We start from the raw sequence: 18223 nt of genomic DNA, 5'->3' as shown, positions 1-18223 counted from the left end.
CCCGGCTCTGACAACAAAAGCTGACATAAATCATGCCTGATTGGCAGCTCTGACAACGGGCTGATGGATAGCGTTGTAAAAGTTGACAGCTGGCCCGACGCCAGATCATTAGCTCGACCGGGCTTCCATTGGCCGCGCCGACCGCGGAGAACCATGAAGGGAAAGGAGAAACCGGAAATTGATGGGCGTGACGTCACGCGTTGGCTCCTCCTTCGGCACACCGGATGTTGGGGCTCCGCGCGCACGTGACGTCCCCGCCCGGAGAGGCGCGATCGGCGAACGCGTCGCACGCGCAGAACTCGTCGCGACTTGCTGGTGTACGGAGCGCAGTCGACGTCGCTGTGCTGCTCCGCGATCTCGTAGCGCTCGCGCCGTCTTTTTTTTTTTTTGCTCAGCTGAGGCGGATCGTAGAGCTCGTATCTTCTGACTGAAGCACCGCTCGCCAGGACACTCACCTCTGCGGAGGCTGGATTACTTGACATTACCCCCGCGGATTACACTGTCGGCAACCGCTCATCGCGTTTGGACCGAGTTGATCATCACCTTCGTCAGGGTTCCATGACCCATCACCATGCTGACCTCAAGTAATCAGTACCTCAGGCCAGAGTTCCTGTCTCCGCTTCCGACTACGGTGAGTGACATTAAAAAATCATCAAGTTCCTTTAGTTCATATAGGGTCTTTTACGGACCTTCTTCAGTGTGGCAACATGATCGGGTCCCCCGACCCGATGACGTTGACACAATCAGTCTTGCTTGCATTGCCAATGTCAGTCAGCTAATTTTAAGCAACAAACACAGTGGCGCTTTCTCATTGTATTATCACGTTGCTTGTTATGTGTCTTAATTCGAGTTTTCCTAACGATCGCTCGAATTATGACCGTACAAATCACGACCCCAACAGGTTTCGTTCGTCGCGCTGTGCCTTCGCGTTGTTCTCTTTGATAGGCATGTGATTGTTTGTCCCTACTGCTATTACCGTTGCTGATGTCAATTCCACATTTAACGATCATAGCGTGCACATCCTTACTAAATTAGCACGGGTAAAGTGATGGCACGCCGGCATTTCTGAAGACCGCGCCGTGTCCGTCTGGTGGCGCCGTCGTGCGGTGGAAAATCGTACTAACCAACTTTATTTCGCTGCGTTCGCGTCCCTTCTGCATTTGGCTTATTTAAATGCCTGCAGTATCGCAATGCAGTTAGGTAAAGACGTGGACGGCTCTCTGCTCTGCACTGTGTGGTGATATTGTTCAGGAGTGTTTTCTACGCAGAGAGTGACAACAAATAATGTCGAACCACGAGGCAAACAATTTTCCTGCTCCATGGGACGCACTGATATTAAATGTAACAGCGACACAGTATTCTCTAGACAGTTCTGAGAATAGGATGAATGATGTCCTTTGAGGTTGTAGCCGACAAGGAAATAAAGTATGCTGGTTATGTAGTGAATCGCGATACTTGTGTAGGGAAATAACGAAGAAAAAATACATGAAGGTTGGTCCGTGCCGGACACGTTCGCCTAGTGCCTTCGAAAGTGCATTAAATATAAGGGCTGGAACTTAAAAAAACGTGGCTCATCACCCCCCCCCCCTTTTTTTTTTGTTTAAGGGAGGCCCCCGTCTGAGTTTTTTAGTTGCGCCAGCAATATGATCGCGATTATTTTCGTTAACCATCATTTAATAATGTTGTGCAACAAGAGTTGGCGCCTTGGACAGTATATTTTGCATAGTATTTCTAATGGAGATGGCATCTTGTTACACTTTTACGAGAGCTTGTGCGGCATTTGTACTTACACACTTCGGTGTGCGAATGAAGGATGTGAAAGTTCGTGTACGGTTCGGTTGCAGTCGTACGATCGTATTGTATGTAGCAGCGTGGTTATTACGCTTCCCATCAGTATAGCCATGAAGCTGAGCGTTACACGGGGTCGTTCGTACGACGTTCTAAAGTGACGGCGCAGGAATAAGACTACGCGCCATGAGCTATGCACCAGGAGCACGCTGCGGCTTGCACATCACATTCCTTTTTATTCCTACTGTTTGCGTACAGCGTAAACTATTGGGACGTTCTCGCGAGGCTCCGTGCGGCTCGCGTCGATTACTTGATCCCTAATCACGTTTTCGCTAACCGTCAGTTTGGCTAGACTAGCCACAGCTAATGCGGGTAATGTTCGTTATGCTTGAAAAACATTGCCCGTTGAGTTCGGGACTCTGCAACAGCCAAATAGAAGTACACTGTCCCGTTTACGACCGGGACTGTGGGACACAACTAAGACACTGGAGGTGTCCTATGGAGCGCAACTTCTAAAGCGTTCGAATGGCATCTCGAGCGAACCCGTTGATGGAGGTCGGGTATTTTTGATCTGTCGACGTCCGATTATGCCGCGCTCAGTCGTGGCGCACAAACCTGTCGGAGGTGAATTACTGCCGGCTGCGGCGCAGCAGGCGTGCAAGGGTGCGCAGCGCCTTTTTATGGCGCCTGTTGTGCCCCATCTCTTGCGTATGAGTGTGGGCGACGTTGTGTGGATAGCGGCCACCAGTCCACGGATTTACACACTCCATCCACGTGCGACAAAGAACTTGAAACACTAGACGGAGGGAACACTCGATCGGTTGTCAGCCACACCTCGTATTGACTCGCCCAAACGCGCTGGGAGACACATTCTGTAGACGTTCGTCGAGCACACTCAGGGTGAGCGTAAATGTCTCCCAAAAGAGCACGTGTATCTGTAAGTGTATGAGTAGAAATTTTCGCACACGCTTCAACTTTAGAGCAACCAACAACCGATATCATCGCTGGTGTGAGACAGAGTACGCTGCTGGTTTAGGAAGGAAGTGGGGTGGATCAGTAGAGACTACGTACGTACACCATCGTGATAGGTATGAATAGTGAAGCGTTCCCAAATATGCCAATTTCGTAGCTAAACGTATGCCATATTGAGCAGTCATCTACTATGTGTATGATGTTTGGAAACTCACTCCTACTTACCGCATGTAAATATGCGACAACAGTAAGTGAAGTCCCAACATCAAAGTTGCAACTATACGAGATATGAACTAAATACCATCCAATAATACTCGGGTATGTATATCCCTGCTAAGTAGGCATCTTACGTGTTGACATAGATAGCTGAACGACTACAAATGCTCCTTAAGGCATATCGCCCTTTTCGTACCGACGATGTCAGTGATGCCTGTAGTATTGAAATGATAGCTTTGTGTGGGTCACAAGCTATTTGCGTTCAATTTTTTTTGAGCGCATGTGAACTGTCAATTTACACATGCTAAATAATGTGAAAGTGGCAGCTGCTACCATGTCCGTCGGTGTCACATTTAGATTTATCCGTTCTTGGAAGTCTAAATAGCGCTTACAAATGCGCACTTCATCGAACCACATCCATCTGTATTGCTGCTCGCGTCTCGCGCAAAGCAGCTTCGTTAATGAGACTCACGGGAACACCAAATGCAGACGTTTTTGGGTGCGGCAGTCAAATCCATGGCTTCTACAAGAACGACTTTCTAAATCGATTACCTACTGTCTAAATTATAAGGATGTAATAATCTCAAGAGCACGTCACGCCGTTTTGTGAGAGAGTGGGCTAAAATGAGGCATTCATAGTTATGCAGTTTAGAAAAGTAAAACGCGACATGCTGCTCTCTGTGTTTGTGAGTATGAGGCATGTATCATATTATGCTCAGAAAGGCGAGCAGCGGTACTTCGGGCATTCCGACCGTATAGTCTATGCTGTTGTGTATTACTACTTGTTTTACTCGCTTACCTGAATTGTTTCTTCGAGTTTTTCGTGTATTAGTAGAGCACAATTTCACAATGCCGAAAACACCGTTTTTAGTGCGACACCACGTTTGGTATAAGCGGGAAAACGCGCGAAATTCCTACACAAAACACCGTGACGTCATATATTTTTAAGGAGTCTACTGCATCTTGCGCAGCTTCTAATCGACAAATGTGAAGTACATTGTCATCTGCGGGTGCCATAGACCTAGCATGTGAAGATTCAGAAAATTTCATCGAGCCAATGTTGCGGAAATAGGAAAAATACTATTTAAAAATTCTCGCTTCACGCACGGAAATTTCTGCGTGAAATTTAAAAATGAAAATTGAAGATAGTTATAGCGCGAGAACAAAACAACGACACAAAGAGAAGAAGGACACGAAAGACACGAGCGCTCGTGTCTTTGGTGACCTTCTTGTCTCTGTGTCGTCGTTTTGTTCTCGCGCTATAACTATCGTCATGCCATACCAACTACCCAAAGCTGCCACACTTCCAAATGAAACTTGAACCTTTGACTTTCTGCGCTATAATAATGAACTTATGATCGTGAAATGTATGGCATTAGAGTTCTCTCAGAGTGCAGTTTGTCAATCGAAACCGGGTCATCGTCTCTCTTTAACGCACTGTATGGGGGGGGGGGGGGGGGGGGGGCTCGTTTCCTTCATGTGTCTATCGAAAATGTGTCATTAAGCTACCTTGAACGAATACGTTGCGTAAACTGTCGCGCAAAATTATTCGACGTGCGACATAGCGAACCGCAGGAAGCCTTCTTGGTATGTATGTACAAGTGCAGGCGCGCACACTAAACTACCCTCATTTTGAGGATTGCCCAACGCGTGCTCTGGCTTGTCGGTAACCGCGAGATGCGTAACACGCAAAAACGTACATGTTCGGGGTATTCGGCAATTTGCGCGTGCGTACATGCGTTCTAGAGATCCGACGGAATTCACGTGTCTATGACGAAGTCAGTCCTGGAACTACGAGCATTGAATCGCACATTTTCCGCACGTTGGCCCGCACAACACGCACCGCAGCCCCCTATATCGGCTGATACATCACTGAGCGCTCAAGAGTTTCCATATTGGCCAATGGTCGTAGTTTCCGCTGTCCACCAAGTTTTTACTACGTGTGTTAAGAAAGCATGAAGCCTACGAGGCGTATCCCCACTTCTTATGTTGCTGGCCAATTTGCGTCGTCGCAAAAAATAGAAGGAAGGCGTTTCAGCCCAGTTTCTTTCGTGGTGGGCTCAGCCCTTATTTATTTTTATTTTTTTTTCAAATATATGCCGCGTTATTTGCATGTTATACACCGGTGATTTGGCGCCGCTTCATACGGACTCCTTCGCTCGTATATAAGTGGTTGACCGGACATCGGACGCCTTTAACGTATAGTGAACTCAGCGACGTGGACATAGAAGGGGCAGGAGAAAAGGAAGGGCGACTTGTGGTATAAAAAAAGCGAACGCATCGTCGAGCGCTCAACGATTAAGGCGCGGGGGCGTCGCGCAAATTAATCGGCGGCCCCCTCTTATTCCTGTTCTTCCCGCTGTCCGCGCTTTGAATAAATTGCCGCTGCTTGGCGCCACTCGATTTTTCTTGTCGACGCGCGGTCCGAGGAAGCCCACCGCCCGACCGCGCTCGGAGTGCCTCAGGCCGCCGCCGCTTGGTCGGGGGGCAAAAGAAAGAGGGCAAACCGCGTGTTACCAGGCCACTCAATGGGGACATCCGTGCGTGTTAATTCTTTTAGCGTAGAAGCTCCCCTCTTCGGAGTTGACGCCCAGATACTCCGGGACTACCTCATTCCTGATGGAGTTGCTGTGCGTCCGATCTCCGAGCATTCAAGGCACCGGTGTTCTATTTGTTCCTTGGTTCATTTCCTTTTCTCCGTTTATACTCGCCTCTGGCTGTTTCAAAAACTGCGTTTTTTTTTTTCGTACTGAAACAGTATAAAGAACGCCGTTCCGCGTTTCTTCAGTACAGATGTCCGTAAAATATCGAAAGGGACAACGGCGACGCATTCGGCTTTGCTTACAAAAAACACCAGCTAAAAGAGCATTGATGCCTGTTGCCGAACCACCCTCGTGAGCACGGCGTTTGCAGAGAGTTTATAGTGTACGCTAGTGAGCATAGGGTGCATGGGCCAAAAGATCGCTGACAATGGCTGAACCTATTCGTAATTATGGCGCGCGAACCGAAATCATCCCTTGCAATGAAAAGTTGGCGTTGCAAATATTGGCTGTCAGTACTAAGCGTTCTTAGACGAACTGTAAAATCTTCTTTGATCGTCGAATACCTCTTCCGTAGACTCGGGTGAGTTGGTGCCTTGTAAAATAATAATGAGCTAGAACTTCACTATGTAGCAGCGCAACTATACATTTTTGGTAAGAGGACCGCGCGTGCCTCTGAAAGGGGAGACTTCACCGCAGTGCGGCTCCTTCGCCGTTGCCCGCAGAGCCACGTCCTTCCTATGTAAACGCGCGCTTCCGGAATGCGGTTGTTTTCTTTCACTCTCTCCTTCCGCTCTTCGAAGATCAGTTCGAAGCCTGCCATAACTCCGAAATCGGTTTCCCGTCATTGCGACGATCGACGCAAAAGTGGCGGTCCCGTTTCCGGTAGGCCTTGAATGGACGCTACCTACGAGGGGTTTGTATGCTCGCCCATTTACAGCTACATTTGGTCACTGTGTAAGATACCATTATAAATATCTTCAACCGCACGTCATGTGCTCGAAATCGCATTGTCGTTGAGGCACCGGTATTAGTGAGCGTGGACGAGACGTGTAGCGGCAATACGAGTACTGTGTGGCGAAGCTGTCTGTCGAATGGCTCAAAATCATTCACAAATAGCATCCCGGTACTGCGAATCAGCAAATTGTCGCAAGTCACCGTTGAGCGCCCACGCACCGCTCGTGCCATCTCAACGCCTGCCTAGAGATGGCGCTCGCGCCCCAAGGTGAGCGAAGCCGTCTGCTCTTGGCGGGACCAAGTCGCTCACACTGCTAGCCTTAATTGTACGCCGTTTCGATGCTAACTATCGATGGGACACTTCGCACGTGGTTCATGGCGTTCCTCTTGAACTTACGGATCAAGTTTTCTTTTCTTTCAGTTTTAACAAGTATTTCATGCGCGTGTGCTGCATGCGTCTTTCGCGTAAAGTTTTGTTGTTGTAATCCCGTATACTTTGTTTATTCTATTTCAACTAAAATAATCATTTAGTCAATGACAAAGGCCCGTGAGCCCATAATTTCATGTTGTCGTATGTGACAGCGTCGGCTGAAAAAAGTAGAGCAAGGGAAATTATTACGTGCGTTCTCTCTCAGTTGACTGAAATGCTCACGCGCTGTCATCGCATGTTGTCTCTACTTACGAAAGATCTCACCGGTCACCCTTTTGTTTTATTACGCTCGCTGTGCACTACTGATTTCCTGCAGCCCGGGAAAATATATTGGGCCCTCTTCTTTCCTTTTTGAACTCTTCGAGCCGCTGAAGCTTCGGCGACAGCCCGTCATTACACACGAAGCTTGCGAACAGAAGCTGTATTCAGCGCACGCAGAAATATATCCGCTATTTCAATTCCTTTCTTTTTTTTTTTCGCTAGTATCGCTAAATATGTGCGTTAGAAGCTTGCACCTGGTGCTTTGTTCCCGATAAAAATGGAAGAGACGTCACGCATGTCACCTTCTCCCACTACACAACCGACGTGTGAGCGATCGAGCGAAACTAAAAAAAAGTTGAGAGAGAGAGAGAAAACAGCAGGGCATATTTTTTTTTTTATGCAGCTCATGGAATCCGCTGGTGTTCTGTCGCGGTCACCTGTCGGCGTGAACTAATTATGCTCATTTGGTTTTGCTATAGTGTTAAATTCATCATAGAGCGATGTGGCGGTATCTCGCCGGGAAGATGGCGGCACTCGAACCCCTCTGGGCGCTGAAAAGTTGTATTGGGACAGAATTCAATAATGTTCACGTGATATCTCTTCAGGTGGGAAGGGAATAACTTCGGACCGAGCATAACTATTTCTTTTGTATTCTGCAATATGTCACACTGGTGGCAGCTATTGAAATCCGTCCCAAAACTATTTTTCGAAATGTATTTGTGCTGAGTTATAGCGAATAAACGTGAAACGCAACTGACGCGTTCTCGCGAAACACGCGATGATAAATGACGGACTCATTATCCTTTGTTGTATGATGAAAGGGGTTGTCATGGAACGTCACACCGTACGAAAAATATACCTCGAGCTGCCGCTTCGTTGTCAAGTTTCGATGTGTTATGCGGTAAATATAGCGTATTATAGCCTCTTTCACCCGATGAGATGCTTTATTCAATCGCATTTCGTGTTCTTTCTTTTGCGGGTGCGTTTCCATTCATTATCACGCTTAACATACTTTTAGATCTTTCGTTGTACGGAAGAAGATGATTAACTGTCCCGTCTACGCTTTGTCGTTGTAACTAGCTCGTGGTTTTGACAAGCTTTATTTCTTCCGAAATCTCTCTGGGCGCGTTCGGCAGGATTTCGAAGATTGCTGCAATAACGCGCAGAGAGGCGTGGATACAACAATGATCGCGTGCGTTACCATGCGACCAGAAAGGCGCACAACCATATTTTTCTATTCAGTCTGTGTGCTCATACATACATACATACATACATACATACATACATACACACACACACACACACACACACACATACATACATACATACATACATACATACATACATACATACATACATACATACATACATACATACATACATACATACATACATACATACATACATAGCTTATGAGCCTATCAGTACGCGCGCCCACGTATTGATAGACTCGGCATAGACTTCCGGTGCTACTTCTCGAGAGCGTTCACGTGTTTGATACGTCATGGATTTGATAGCACTGCTGCAGACAAATCGCGATATCAGACCTAAATACCACATATGCGTGGCAACCGAGTGGTCTGCTGCCGATTCATATGGTTGTGAAAGTAAGGTATGCAGCTAGATGTTCTTGCGGCGCTTGCTCTCGTCCCATTCTCTCTCTCTCTCTCTCTCTCTCTATATATATATATATATATATATATATATATATATATATATATATATATATATATATATATATATATATATATATATATATATATATATATATATAATAGAACTGGTGACGTCATTTGTACTGATCAATGTCTATACAAGTACGCTCTGAAGGGCGGTGACAGTTTCGCGTTCTTTTCTGCGAATTCCGTTATCCGTAATCAATTGCGTCGCATTCAGTTAGCGCTTCATATAGTAGTGAACCCTTTCCAGCAAGGAGATATTATAACCCTCTTTTTTTTTTTATTTCCAATCATAGCAAGCCACTATATGTATGATTCTGTTTTTTTATTGAGCCGTTGCCTCAGCATACGCAAATAGTGCGTAACGCATCGGTGCAATATAAGGGTACACTCCCAGGGCCATCAGACGGTGCCGCCATCTAGTGCCTGCGCCATAAGCTTTAAATGCCTGTACATTTACGGACTCCGGAGAAAAAGTCAACAACTTTGTTTGTTGTTGTTTTTTTCGACAACTCCGCTGAGGAATGGTTCCCTCTGCTGAAATAGGTCCTTGAAGCGACTGAAGCTGGGAAGCATATGTTGGCGCTCGTGCTGTCGCGCTCTTAGTTCTCCCATCCCCTGTGAGATGATGAGGAGGCATGCGAACAGAGCGTATTCAGAGATGCACCATTACGTATCGAGGTAAGCTGCTATTGGTTCGCATCCATAATATCAAACACCTTTCGTATCACTGGCAGATTGTCTCCCCGCTTTATGTGGCGCTTGTCGAGAAGCTGGGTCCAGGTAGCTGTTACTTACGAGGCTGGAGAATCCGATCGGGCAAAGCCCACGGTCCCTTTTCATGCGGGATCGCCACGATGCATTCAACAATGAAACAGTTCAACATAGCGTGCTTAATAACTGGACCAGAACATGCTTGAGGGAAATACAGAGTAGGTGCGTTCTTTCTGCGGTCGGATATTGTAATCGAGCCTTATTCTAGATTCATGAGCAAAATAATAAAAATACATCAAGATCAAGCGAGGAAACCGGTGATGACACCGATAAATTAGCTTCTCGGCTGTCGTGAACAAGAACACTGCTCCATAGGGGTAATATATATGCGCAGTAATATGCATAGGGCGCAAGGGTGCGAATTTACAGTGTGTATGAAAAATTAACGCATAAAGAATGGGCTGCGTAATGTGATGTGTCAACGCTACCCTGTTCCTCGACATTATACTAGGTGATCTTCGTAGTCTGTGTTTTATTATTAGTAATATATCATCTATTCCAACCGCATAAGATGCATTTCGCTTTGGAAATTGTTCCGCTTTGACAGACGTTCAAGGCATTCGGTGTGGTGGTTGAAGTGCGGGCACTAAAATTTATCGACGGTATTCGCGCAGTTATGACCTCAACTGTGCACTTTTGCTGTCTGTTTATGTTGTATCCGTTTCCAACGGCCGACCAGCTGTCATGTCTTTAAACAGACGGGGTGATCGCATTTCTAAGCATCGCCTCTCATTAAACGACAGGAATATCGCTTAAATCACTTCGCTTATAGTTCGTTGTATCTTTTGTGGCTGCACAGTCGCTTGCAGCCGTTAAGTGCACCTCTGTGGCCATATGCGCTGTGCAGACTGCATCGTTATACGTGGCGCGTGCATTGTGCGATGAAGTAGCACGCTGACTGCTCGACGGAGGCGCGCGCGGTGTTATATTGTTCTCCATATATCACGACCATGCGTCATGAATCGCGAGCGCTGTCTATTCAGGTCTATTTTGCGATCTAAAATTCCAAGAACTGAAGCTGCGCGCCACTTCGCGCAATGGAAATCGTGCGTCTTTTGTGGGCGGCGGAGCGGGTCTTTTTTGTCGCATTGCGCGCTGTAATTCGGAACTGCGAATGGCGCCGCGCCGTTAACAGTTTAATGATCTGTCCGTTGCTGTCGCGTGCAAGGTTGAAGGGACAAAAGCGGCGCAGTATGACGGATGGCTTCCGAGAATCGAACCCAGGCTACTTGTTCGCGCTTCGGGTGATGGAGTGTCTTTTCTGTTTTCTCTTGCCCTTCGAGACCGTGGTGCGCATCTTGCGCGATTGCTGCTTGTTGCAATCGAAAAAAAAAATGCTCGAATTTCTTACTGCGTTCTCTGATTGCCTCATCTCCCGGTCAGTCCGTAACAAGGCGCCAAATACAGTGCTGCGCTACTTGTGGGTGGGTTCTCATTGAAGCTGCCCCCTGCGTGGGCTGTCTCATCCGAGCTTTCTTCGCTGTGTGACTGCCCATTATTTTCTTCTCTGCCATAAATTGACGTTCCGATGTCTGCGCCTTTTTTTTTTGTCTGACGTCCCTTCCTGGTGTAGTTGTAATCACTCGTTGATAGTCGCAGGCACAGTGTCCTAGGCATGCATGAGGTACTCTCCTTACGTCTCACGGGCTTTCAGTTGACGTACGCCTACTAGAATTCATGGGGACGAACAAATGGGGAAAAAGAGCAACAGAAAAGCAATAGTCATTGTTAATCGGGTAATATGATTATTGTTGCATTCTAATTCCTCATCGTCCACCGTTCAATGCGTGCTGCTCCGTAGGATAATATACCCGGAGCGTCGCGCTGGCACCACAGACCAATTACGAAAACAAAGAGGTTAGCATAATCGCTAGATAATCTCGGCCCATACATCCGGCTTGCGAGCCGCCACGTAATCACAAAATGGCTTTGACTCTAACCAAGCCCGGTAACATGTCGTCGTAGTCGACGGAACATTCAGCCTGGGCTGTGCGGCTTGTTTCATCTACCGATGTAAGGCTTATTTATTGCCTTCCTTCTTAGTAATTTGTGAAGCTTACATGATCAAGATTTAGCTAGGCAGCCAGCTTACATCAATGTATGCGCAGTTAGTCAGTCTCTTTTAAAATTACATTCTGCGGATGGAGGTGAGTGTCTTTTGCCAGACAAATATTCTGTGAGATGACGGTGCTTCGCCCAAGTCTATGAAGCTATTGGCCTTGTAATATCATTGAGCGAACAGTTAATGGGGGTAAGTTTGCATGAAGTTTCCACCGCACCCACTATAAAACAGCCACTGCTTTCGATCTGAGTCTGCTAACGTGTACGTAAGTGCAAATGACATTGGAAAGGCAAATAACCAAGGATTCATGGCTGAAAACTGTAAAGTATCTTTTCCCATATTTTGACAACGGGCATGCGCGCCATTGTCTCGAGCACTATTTTTCGCGCCGTTCGAACGCAGCGACCGAACAGGCCTGACTTTTAAAGGGTGTCTCGGTGGATACGCAGTAAGGCTCCCGACGTGTCGACTGACAGGAGTGGAACATTTATGCGACATATACGCAAAACGTTCTGCCCCAAGGCGGCGCTCGTGTATTACAAAGTGGGCGAAAATATTCGCCGCTTCCGAGAAGCCAATGATAGTCCGGAATAGTTCGCGCTTTTCTTATTCGCGCCTTGAAAAGGGCAAGCCTGTGGAGGCACTAAACGCCTCCACATTTGCGCCCCTTGCTGACGCTCAGATGATTGCAACACACTGTATTATCGTTTGTCGCTCGCCGCCTCTACTCATAGCAGTTTCTTCCTAGGCCTGAAGCGCCTTCGTGTGGCTTTCGCAGTACTTTGAAGGCAGGACTATGTGAAGCTTATTAGCGTTCAAGGGAAGGAGAAACTGATTCACTCATCTGGAAAGCCGTGTCGCATTTTGGTATTCTGCTTCATTGTCTGGCGCGCTCGTACGTGTTCGTCGGTTCTGACTGGCTATCTTTATTAAACATGTCGAGGCGAGCGTGCCAACTACTCAGCATGACTTTTATCTCGTTCAACCATAGAAGCAGTCGTTTTTATTCCACAGTTATAGAATCTTTGGCTCCTCGTCGCTCTATAATATCCGTTCGTGGCCTAGCAACAAAGCAAGAAATTGGGAGGATATTTAGCGGGAACGGAAGCTGTGCCGCAAGACTTGTTGTTTTGTCCACCTTGCTTAGACACGTTGCAGCTAATTTGATGCTAACACCACATGTCCGATTTATATCTCGTTATCCTGTGTGAGGCGCCGACTAAGTAGCGTTGGTTAGTTTTATTATGCTGCATCTGTGAGACATGGGCGAGGCATTGGCGTCATTATTTATGTTTTCTTTTCTTTTTTTTCTTTTCCTTTCACCTTCTCGCAGCTCGACGCCAAGAAGAGCCCTCTGGCATTGCTGGCGCAGACATGCAGCAACATTGGTGCCGACAACCCCAACATCAAGCCTATAATTCCGCCGCTGGAGAAGCCCAAGGACCAAGACAAGAGCAAGGGCAAGTCATCGTCGCTCTCTTCTTCTTCGACGTCCTCATCGAGCCAGCTGGACGACAAGCCGTCCTTCAAGCCCTACGAGTCGGCGAAGAAGGAGGACTCCACATCCAATGGTGACGTGGGCGGCGGCAAGAAGTCCCCTTCCTCATCGTCTAAATCCCCGCCGCGGGTTGCAAGCTCGTCTCCCGCGGCGTCCATTGCATCCAGCGGCAAGGCATCGCCCGCGGCTTCCGAAGGCGGTCACTCCAAGTCAGACACTTCATCGGGCTCGGCGACGGCCATAACGACTACCACGTCCTCCTCCTCTTCATCCTCGACGCCGTCGTCGCAGAACACTCTGAGCGGCCTTGGCTACGGTGGTGCAGCGGCTCTCGGCTTGGACCTGGCGCGCGACAAGGACGCGCTGTCGCAGTTGACCTCTCTGAGTGCGGCCTACAAGGGTCTGAACCCGCTGGCCAACTGCTGCTCGCCGCTACTGGCTGGCCATCTACCGGGATCTATGGATGGCGCGTTCCCCGGCGCGGCGCTAGCGAGCCAAGCACTCAAACTGGGTGGCTACCCCGTGGGCTCGCCCTTGTCGCCATACGTGGGTTACGCTCGTGTGAAGACAGCCGGCGGTGGCACTTCGCTGGTGCCCGTTTGCCGAGACCCGTTCTGCACCAACTGTCAGATGAGCATGCAGAGTGCGCAGCTAGGTGTCTGTCCTAGCGGCTGCACACAATGCTCACACGACCGGCTGGGACAGGGACTGGGCCTGAATCCGGCACTGATGCCTCCTGGGCTGGGTTCAGCAGCTGGCGGTCTCGGTTCCCCTCTGTACCCAGGTGCGGCTGCCGCGCACTCAATGCTGACGCGGCCGAACGTCTGTAGCTGGATGGTGGGTGACACATACTGCGGCAAGCGGTTTTCCACTTCTGAGGAGCTGCTACAGCACTTGCGTACCCACACCAATCTCTCGGTGACGGACTCTAGTGCGCTTCCACTGTTGTCGCCCAGTCTGTCGGTGCCATCGGCGGCGCCCAGCGGCCTCAGTGCAGCAGCCGCTGCCTGCCACCTGCACTACAGCACGGCGCCATCGCTGACTACGCCGGCGGGACTGCGCAGGACCTATCCAACAAGCCTGAGCCCCGTCGGCTCGCTCTCGGCGCGGTACCACCCATACAAGCCGCCAATACCGACCTTTCCTGGTACGCCATTCGCTCCGCTACCTCATCCTTCACTCGGCATGTACTACTCGCCTTACGGACTCTATGGACAGAGGCTAGGCCCCCCTGTGCACCCCTGAACGAACTGTCTTACCTTTGCGTGGCCTGTGGACACTCGCTAGTGCAGTGCCATTGTCTCTCCCACCTACCCTCTCTCTCTACGGCTGCTCACTTGTAAGAAAGTTCTTCACGTGGACTCTTGTGTGCGCGCATGCGTTGAAGCTCACTTGGACTCTGAGTGGCTATCCTCTCATCCCGAGCGTAGTTTGTAACTATATTTGCCGAGCCTTTCATGGCTTTGTGCACCGCGTTGCTCGGCAGTGTTTGTCTTTCGTTGGTCTCCCTGTTCATTATTACTTTTTTAACGTGTTGTTTAGGCCCCAATAGAAGTATCTTCGAAACACATCGCAACGGAAATACTTACCAGTAGGCCTTGTTGTGCCGGAAACATATGCAAGCAGTATGCAGTTCTTCCTCTTTGGTGAATTTGCTGCGCTAGAGTGAACCGGAAAAGCACGGGCATGCATCTGACGGGCTGTTTTGGCTCTATTTAAAGCACGGTCGTTCGCAATAACGTAATGCCTGTAGGCATTTATGCACTCAAAAGCGTCGTGTGATTTTCGAATGTATTCCGCGTCACTTGCACGTTGTCACAGTTTCTGACCTTTGTTTTCTTTCGAGGCTGTACTTTGCGCACATTTACAACTCCACACGCGTCACTTGTGTGGCTGGACTTCACCGCAATGGCTCAACTAAAGAATTAACTGATGTGTGAAGCACCTCATGTCTTTGGCGTGCGCCTGTCAGTGCGTCAGTGGACGTTCATTTTATTGGATATTGTTTGCACATGCTGTCTCCGCTTGCCGTTTTCTCCCTTGTCAACATTTCTTTGTCGGTGGCGTGCTTTCACTGCATGATGGCCCACCGGTTCTCTCTCACTCGGTGATGTGTTTGTGGGGTGGGGGATACCAGGTCAATTTGAATGAATGTTCTGAATTCGCCCTATTTGGGTTTACTTCGGTGGGGCAATCAGGACGGGAGTGGTCAAAGAGCACCACTTACTGTTTGAAAGCTACGTCACAAAATGATCGCCAAGATTATTCTCAAGAAAGGCTCGAACTATACTCACCTGTACGTCGTCCACGGCTTATTTCCACCTCGGTCGGGTACCGATTTTCACACATCGGCTCTAGCTTATTGAAGTTCGCGCTACGCCTTCCGCTTGCGTTTTATTTTCTCCATTTTTTTTTCAACGTATTCGTTTTCACAATGAGGCTCTTGTAATTTCTCCGTAGCTGGGTGTTTTGCCTGTCGGGCTTCACTTTCGTACGTGTTCCGTTGAATTGCGGACAAACATCGTGATTCGCGTTGGGAGCCGCTGCCACAACGCATCTTCAATTTTAAACAGGCTGCACAAAATTTCTACAAATTTATGTCGACGCTAAGTAAAATATTTCAGCCGCTCAATTTATGTGCGCACTTTTCCACTGCCATCGATGGCGTCCCTTCTAAACGTGTCGCGTTTTGTCTCGTATTGCCAGCGCTACAATGTTATACTCCGGTCACCAACTCAGCCCAACGTGGCGGAGATTTCGTGCACGTTCCGAACGGTGCGTATGTAGGACTGTGGAATACAAACTTCAGAGGGAGTACGTGTTGTGGAAGATAAAGGTAAAAAAAAAATGAAACAGAAGCAATGCTTTCAGTTTGCCACATGTCTCGGCAAAGAAAACAAAGAAAGAAGCAGCGAGGGGCATCTTCGTGATTGCCCCATCGATCAGGGTGACGAATGGTGCCTAGCTCGGCGCGACGCCACGGCCTTGCTAATCTAAATGTAGCGTTTCTTTGGAAGGGAGGAGAGGGGGATTAGCATTCGCGAGGGGATCGCGTGATCCGAATGGCAGATTGTGGGCCAACCGAGTGCTGCAGGCGCGCGATTTATAAATATTCGTCGCGCCGCCGCGTTTTACCACTCGCTGGGAGTTCGGCCTCTTTTCTCCGTGTTACCGCTCTCGATGCTTATCTTGAGCAATGAGCCCGCGGCTGTGACGGCGCGCCCCCTTGCGGCGCTCACCGTTACGACAAAACAGCGAGGATCCTACATTGGTTGACCGGTCCTTGATCCGGTGTGTTTAGTTCGGTGAAAAAAAATCTAAAGATATTTCTGGTGGTAGTACAGCCTTACTGATGAGCTCTTATTCAGGACGAAGTCGAAGCGCAACTTTTGTGACATGCAAAGAAAGAGAAAAAAAAAACAGTCACTGCTTATGTTTGTTAAATATCGAAACTTTCGAATGGCCCACAAGGTTCCTCTGCTCTTGCAATGCGTAATAGTCGAGCGGAGGATATTTCCGACTTGGCATCTTGAAAGAATAGGTACATATTCACCGAAAAATATGGTGACCTAATCTAATAAGGTGACATAAAAGTATGGAGTGAGTACACCGTGAAACCCACAAGAAACTTGAGTAGAGCGTTTTTATAACTGAGCAGTTGCCTTAGTAGTTTTCCCGGATCACGAGCCTTTTGCTTCTGTTTCGGCTACGCTTGTGACCAAAACCGCGCCTATAGACTCCTACCGGGATAGATGTCCGCCTGTTCGAGAGGAAAACTTTGAAAGCTGTAGTAGCGTGCAACCGCGACCGGTGTACAATGCCGTACATCATACAAGCACACGAAAATATACCTGTTAGTTCTTGTTACTTGAGAGTGTCGTAATTGGAGCGTAATCTTTCACCTTCCATCTGGGGCTTAAACGGGGAAGCGTTTTCCAAGGGAGAATACTTGCTCGACGTGCACTAAAGCATCTCAAAACGCGGTGTGATCTCTCCTGGCGTCAAATGCTAAGTCAAGGGTGTCCAAAGCGTGTTGCCAAAATGACACTCAGCTTTCTTTATATATATATTAATTTTTTCGTTTGAGACGTGTTTCAATTGAGCTGTCTCTTGTCTTTATTCTTGTGGGAGGATTGTAACATAAAGCACTGTACAGAAATATGTCTGTTCGCGTTTTTCGTCTTGTGTGTTGCGTAATTTCTTGGAAAGTTCGTGGTTACATTTCATTGTTTTCGCTTGCGTGTGATGATCGAGTCGTGTACATTAATAATATATTTGAAGTCGGCGCGTGTGAAATGCGCACGCGATAGTCTCTGTTTGTATTATTTTGTTTATTGTTGTACATACTACTTGATGCCGATGATCATGCAAATACATGACACTGATGAAATCTGGAATATTGTCGTCTCTCTCTCTTCTCGGCCGTAAGCGAGAAATGAACGGTGCACCACTCGCACGCGCCTGCACGTGGCGACGTGGAGCATCGATCACCTCAGACCTTTTCGATGCTCACAATAACAGGTCCCGGACGGCTTCCGGTTTTGTGCTCCCACACAGAATCGGCGGGGACGAGAAGCCTTAGTGAGTAGCCCGCTCATGTTCAACAGTTTTCTCACGGTGACTGGCCAAATATTTCTAATATATTTTCTTCTAGGCTGCACACATTATGGTAAGACATAGCCCTTCCCTTCAGGTGCTTTATTTTACCTGAAAGTGGTAAAAAAAGGTTTTCCTTACTCTACCACAACATCAAAAACAAGCTTTCTTCTTCGGTGTTGGTAGTAATTGAAGTTACCAGAAGTTTCTGTGAAAGCAGCGCGTGTTCCTGCTATTGCAATTTCGAAACCAAGCGAAAAGCCGAGTCGTTTTTACAAAACATAAGATTTCTTCGAAGGGATGCTATAGGCGAATATTAAGTCGATGTTGATTGCTGAAATAGCAGTCCAGAAACATTGTAGTGCTACTTTGGTACCAAGAAAGCTTATTTTGTAAATAACATCACGTTTTAGTCGTCGGCATTGCGCTAACACACTTCAGATTACCCAA

The 18223-nt window shown here is 48.0% G+C and overlaps 1 protein-coding gene across 1 annotated transcript; it reads left to right on the top strand.

The window, feature by feature from the left end:
• Positions 1–286: 286 nt before the first annotated feature.
• On the top strand, positions 287–17574 carry noc (zinc finger protein no ocelli). The gene is made up of 2 exons (XM_037435872.2): positions 287–631; positions 13013–17574. Exons 1-2 carry the CDS (start codon positions 572–574, stop codon positions 14420–14422), a joined length of 1470 nt encoding a protein of 489 aa, XP_037291769.1. The 5' UTR covers positions 287–571; the 3' UTR covers positions 14423–17574.
• The last annotated feature ends 649 nt before the right edge of the window (positions 17575–18223 follow it).

This window comes from Rhipicephalus microplus, chromosome X (assembly GCF_043290135.1).
Source record: "Rhipicephalus microplus isolate Deutch F79 chromosome X, USDA_Rmic, whole genome shotgun sequence".
NCBI lineage: Eukaryota > Metazoa > Arthropoda > Arachnida > Ixodida > Ixodidae > Rhipicephalus > Rhipicephalus microplus.
The sequence above is the reverse complement of the archived record's forward strand: the minus strand, read 5'-3'. Positions and strand labels throughout refer to the sequence as shown.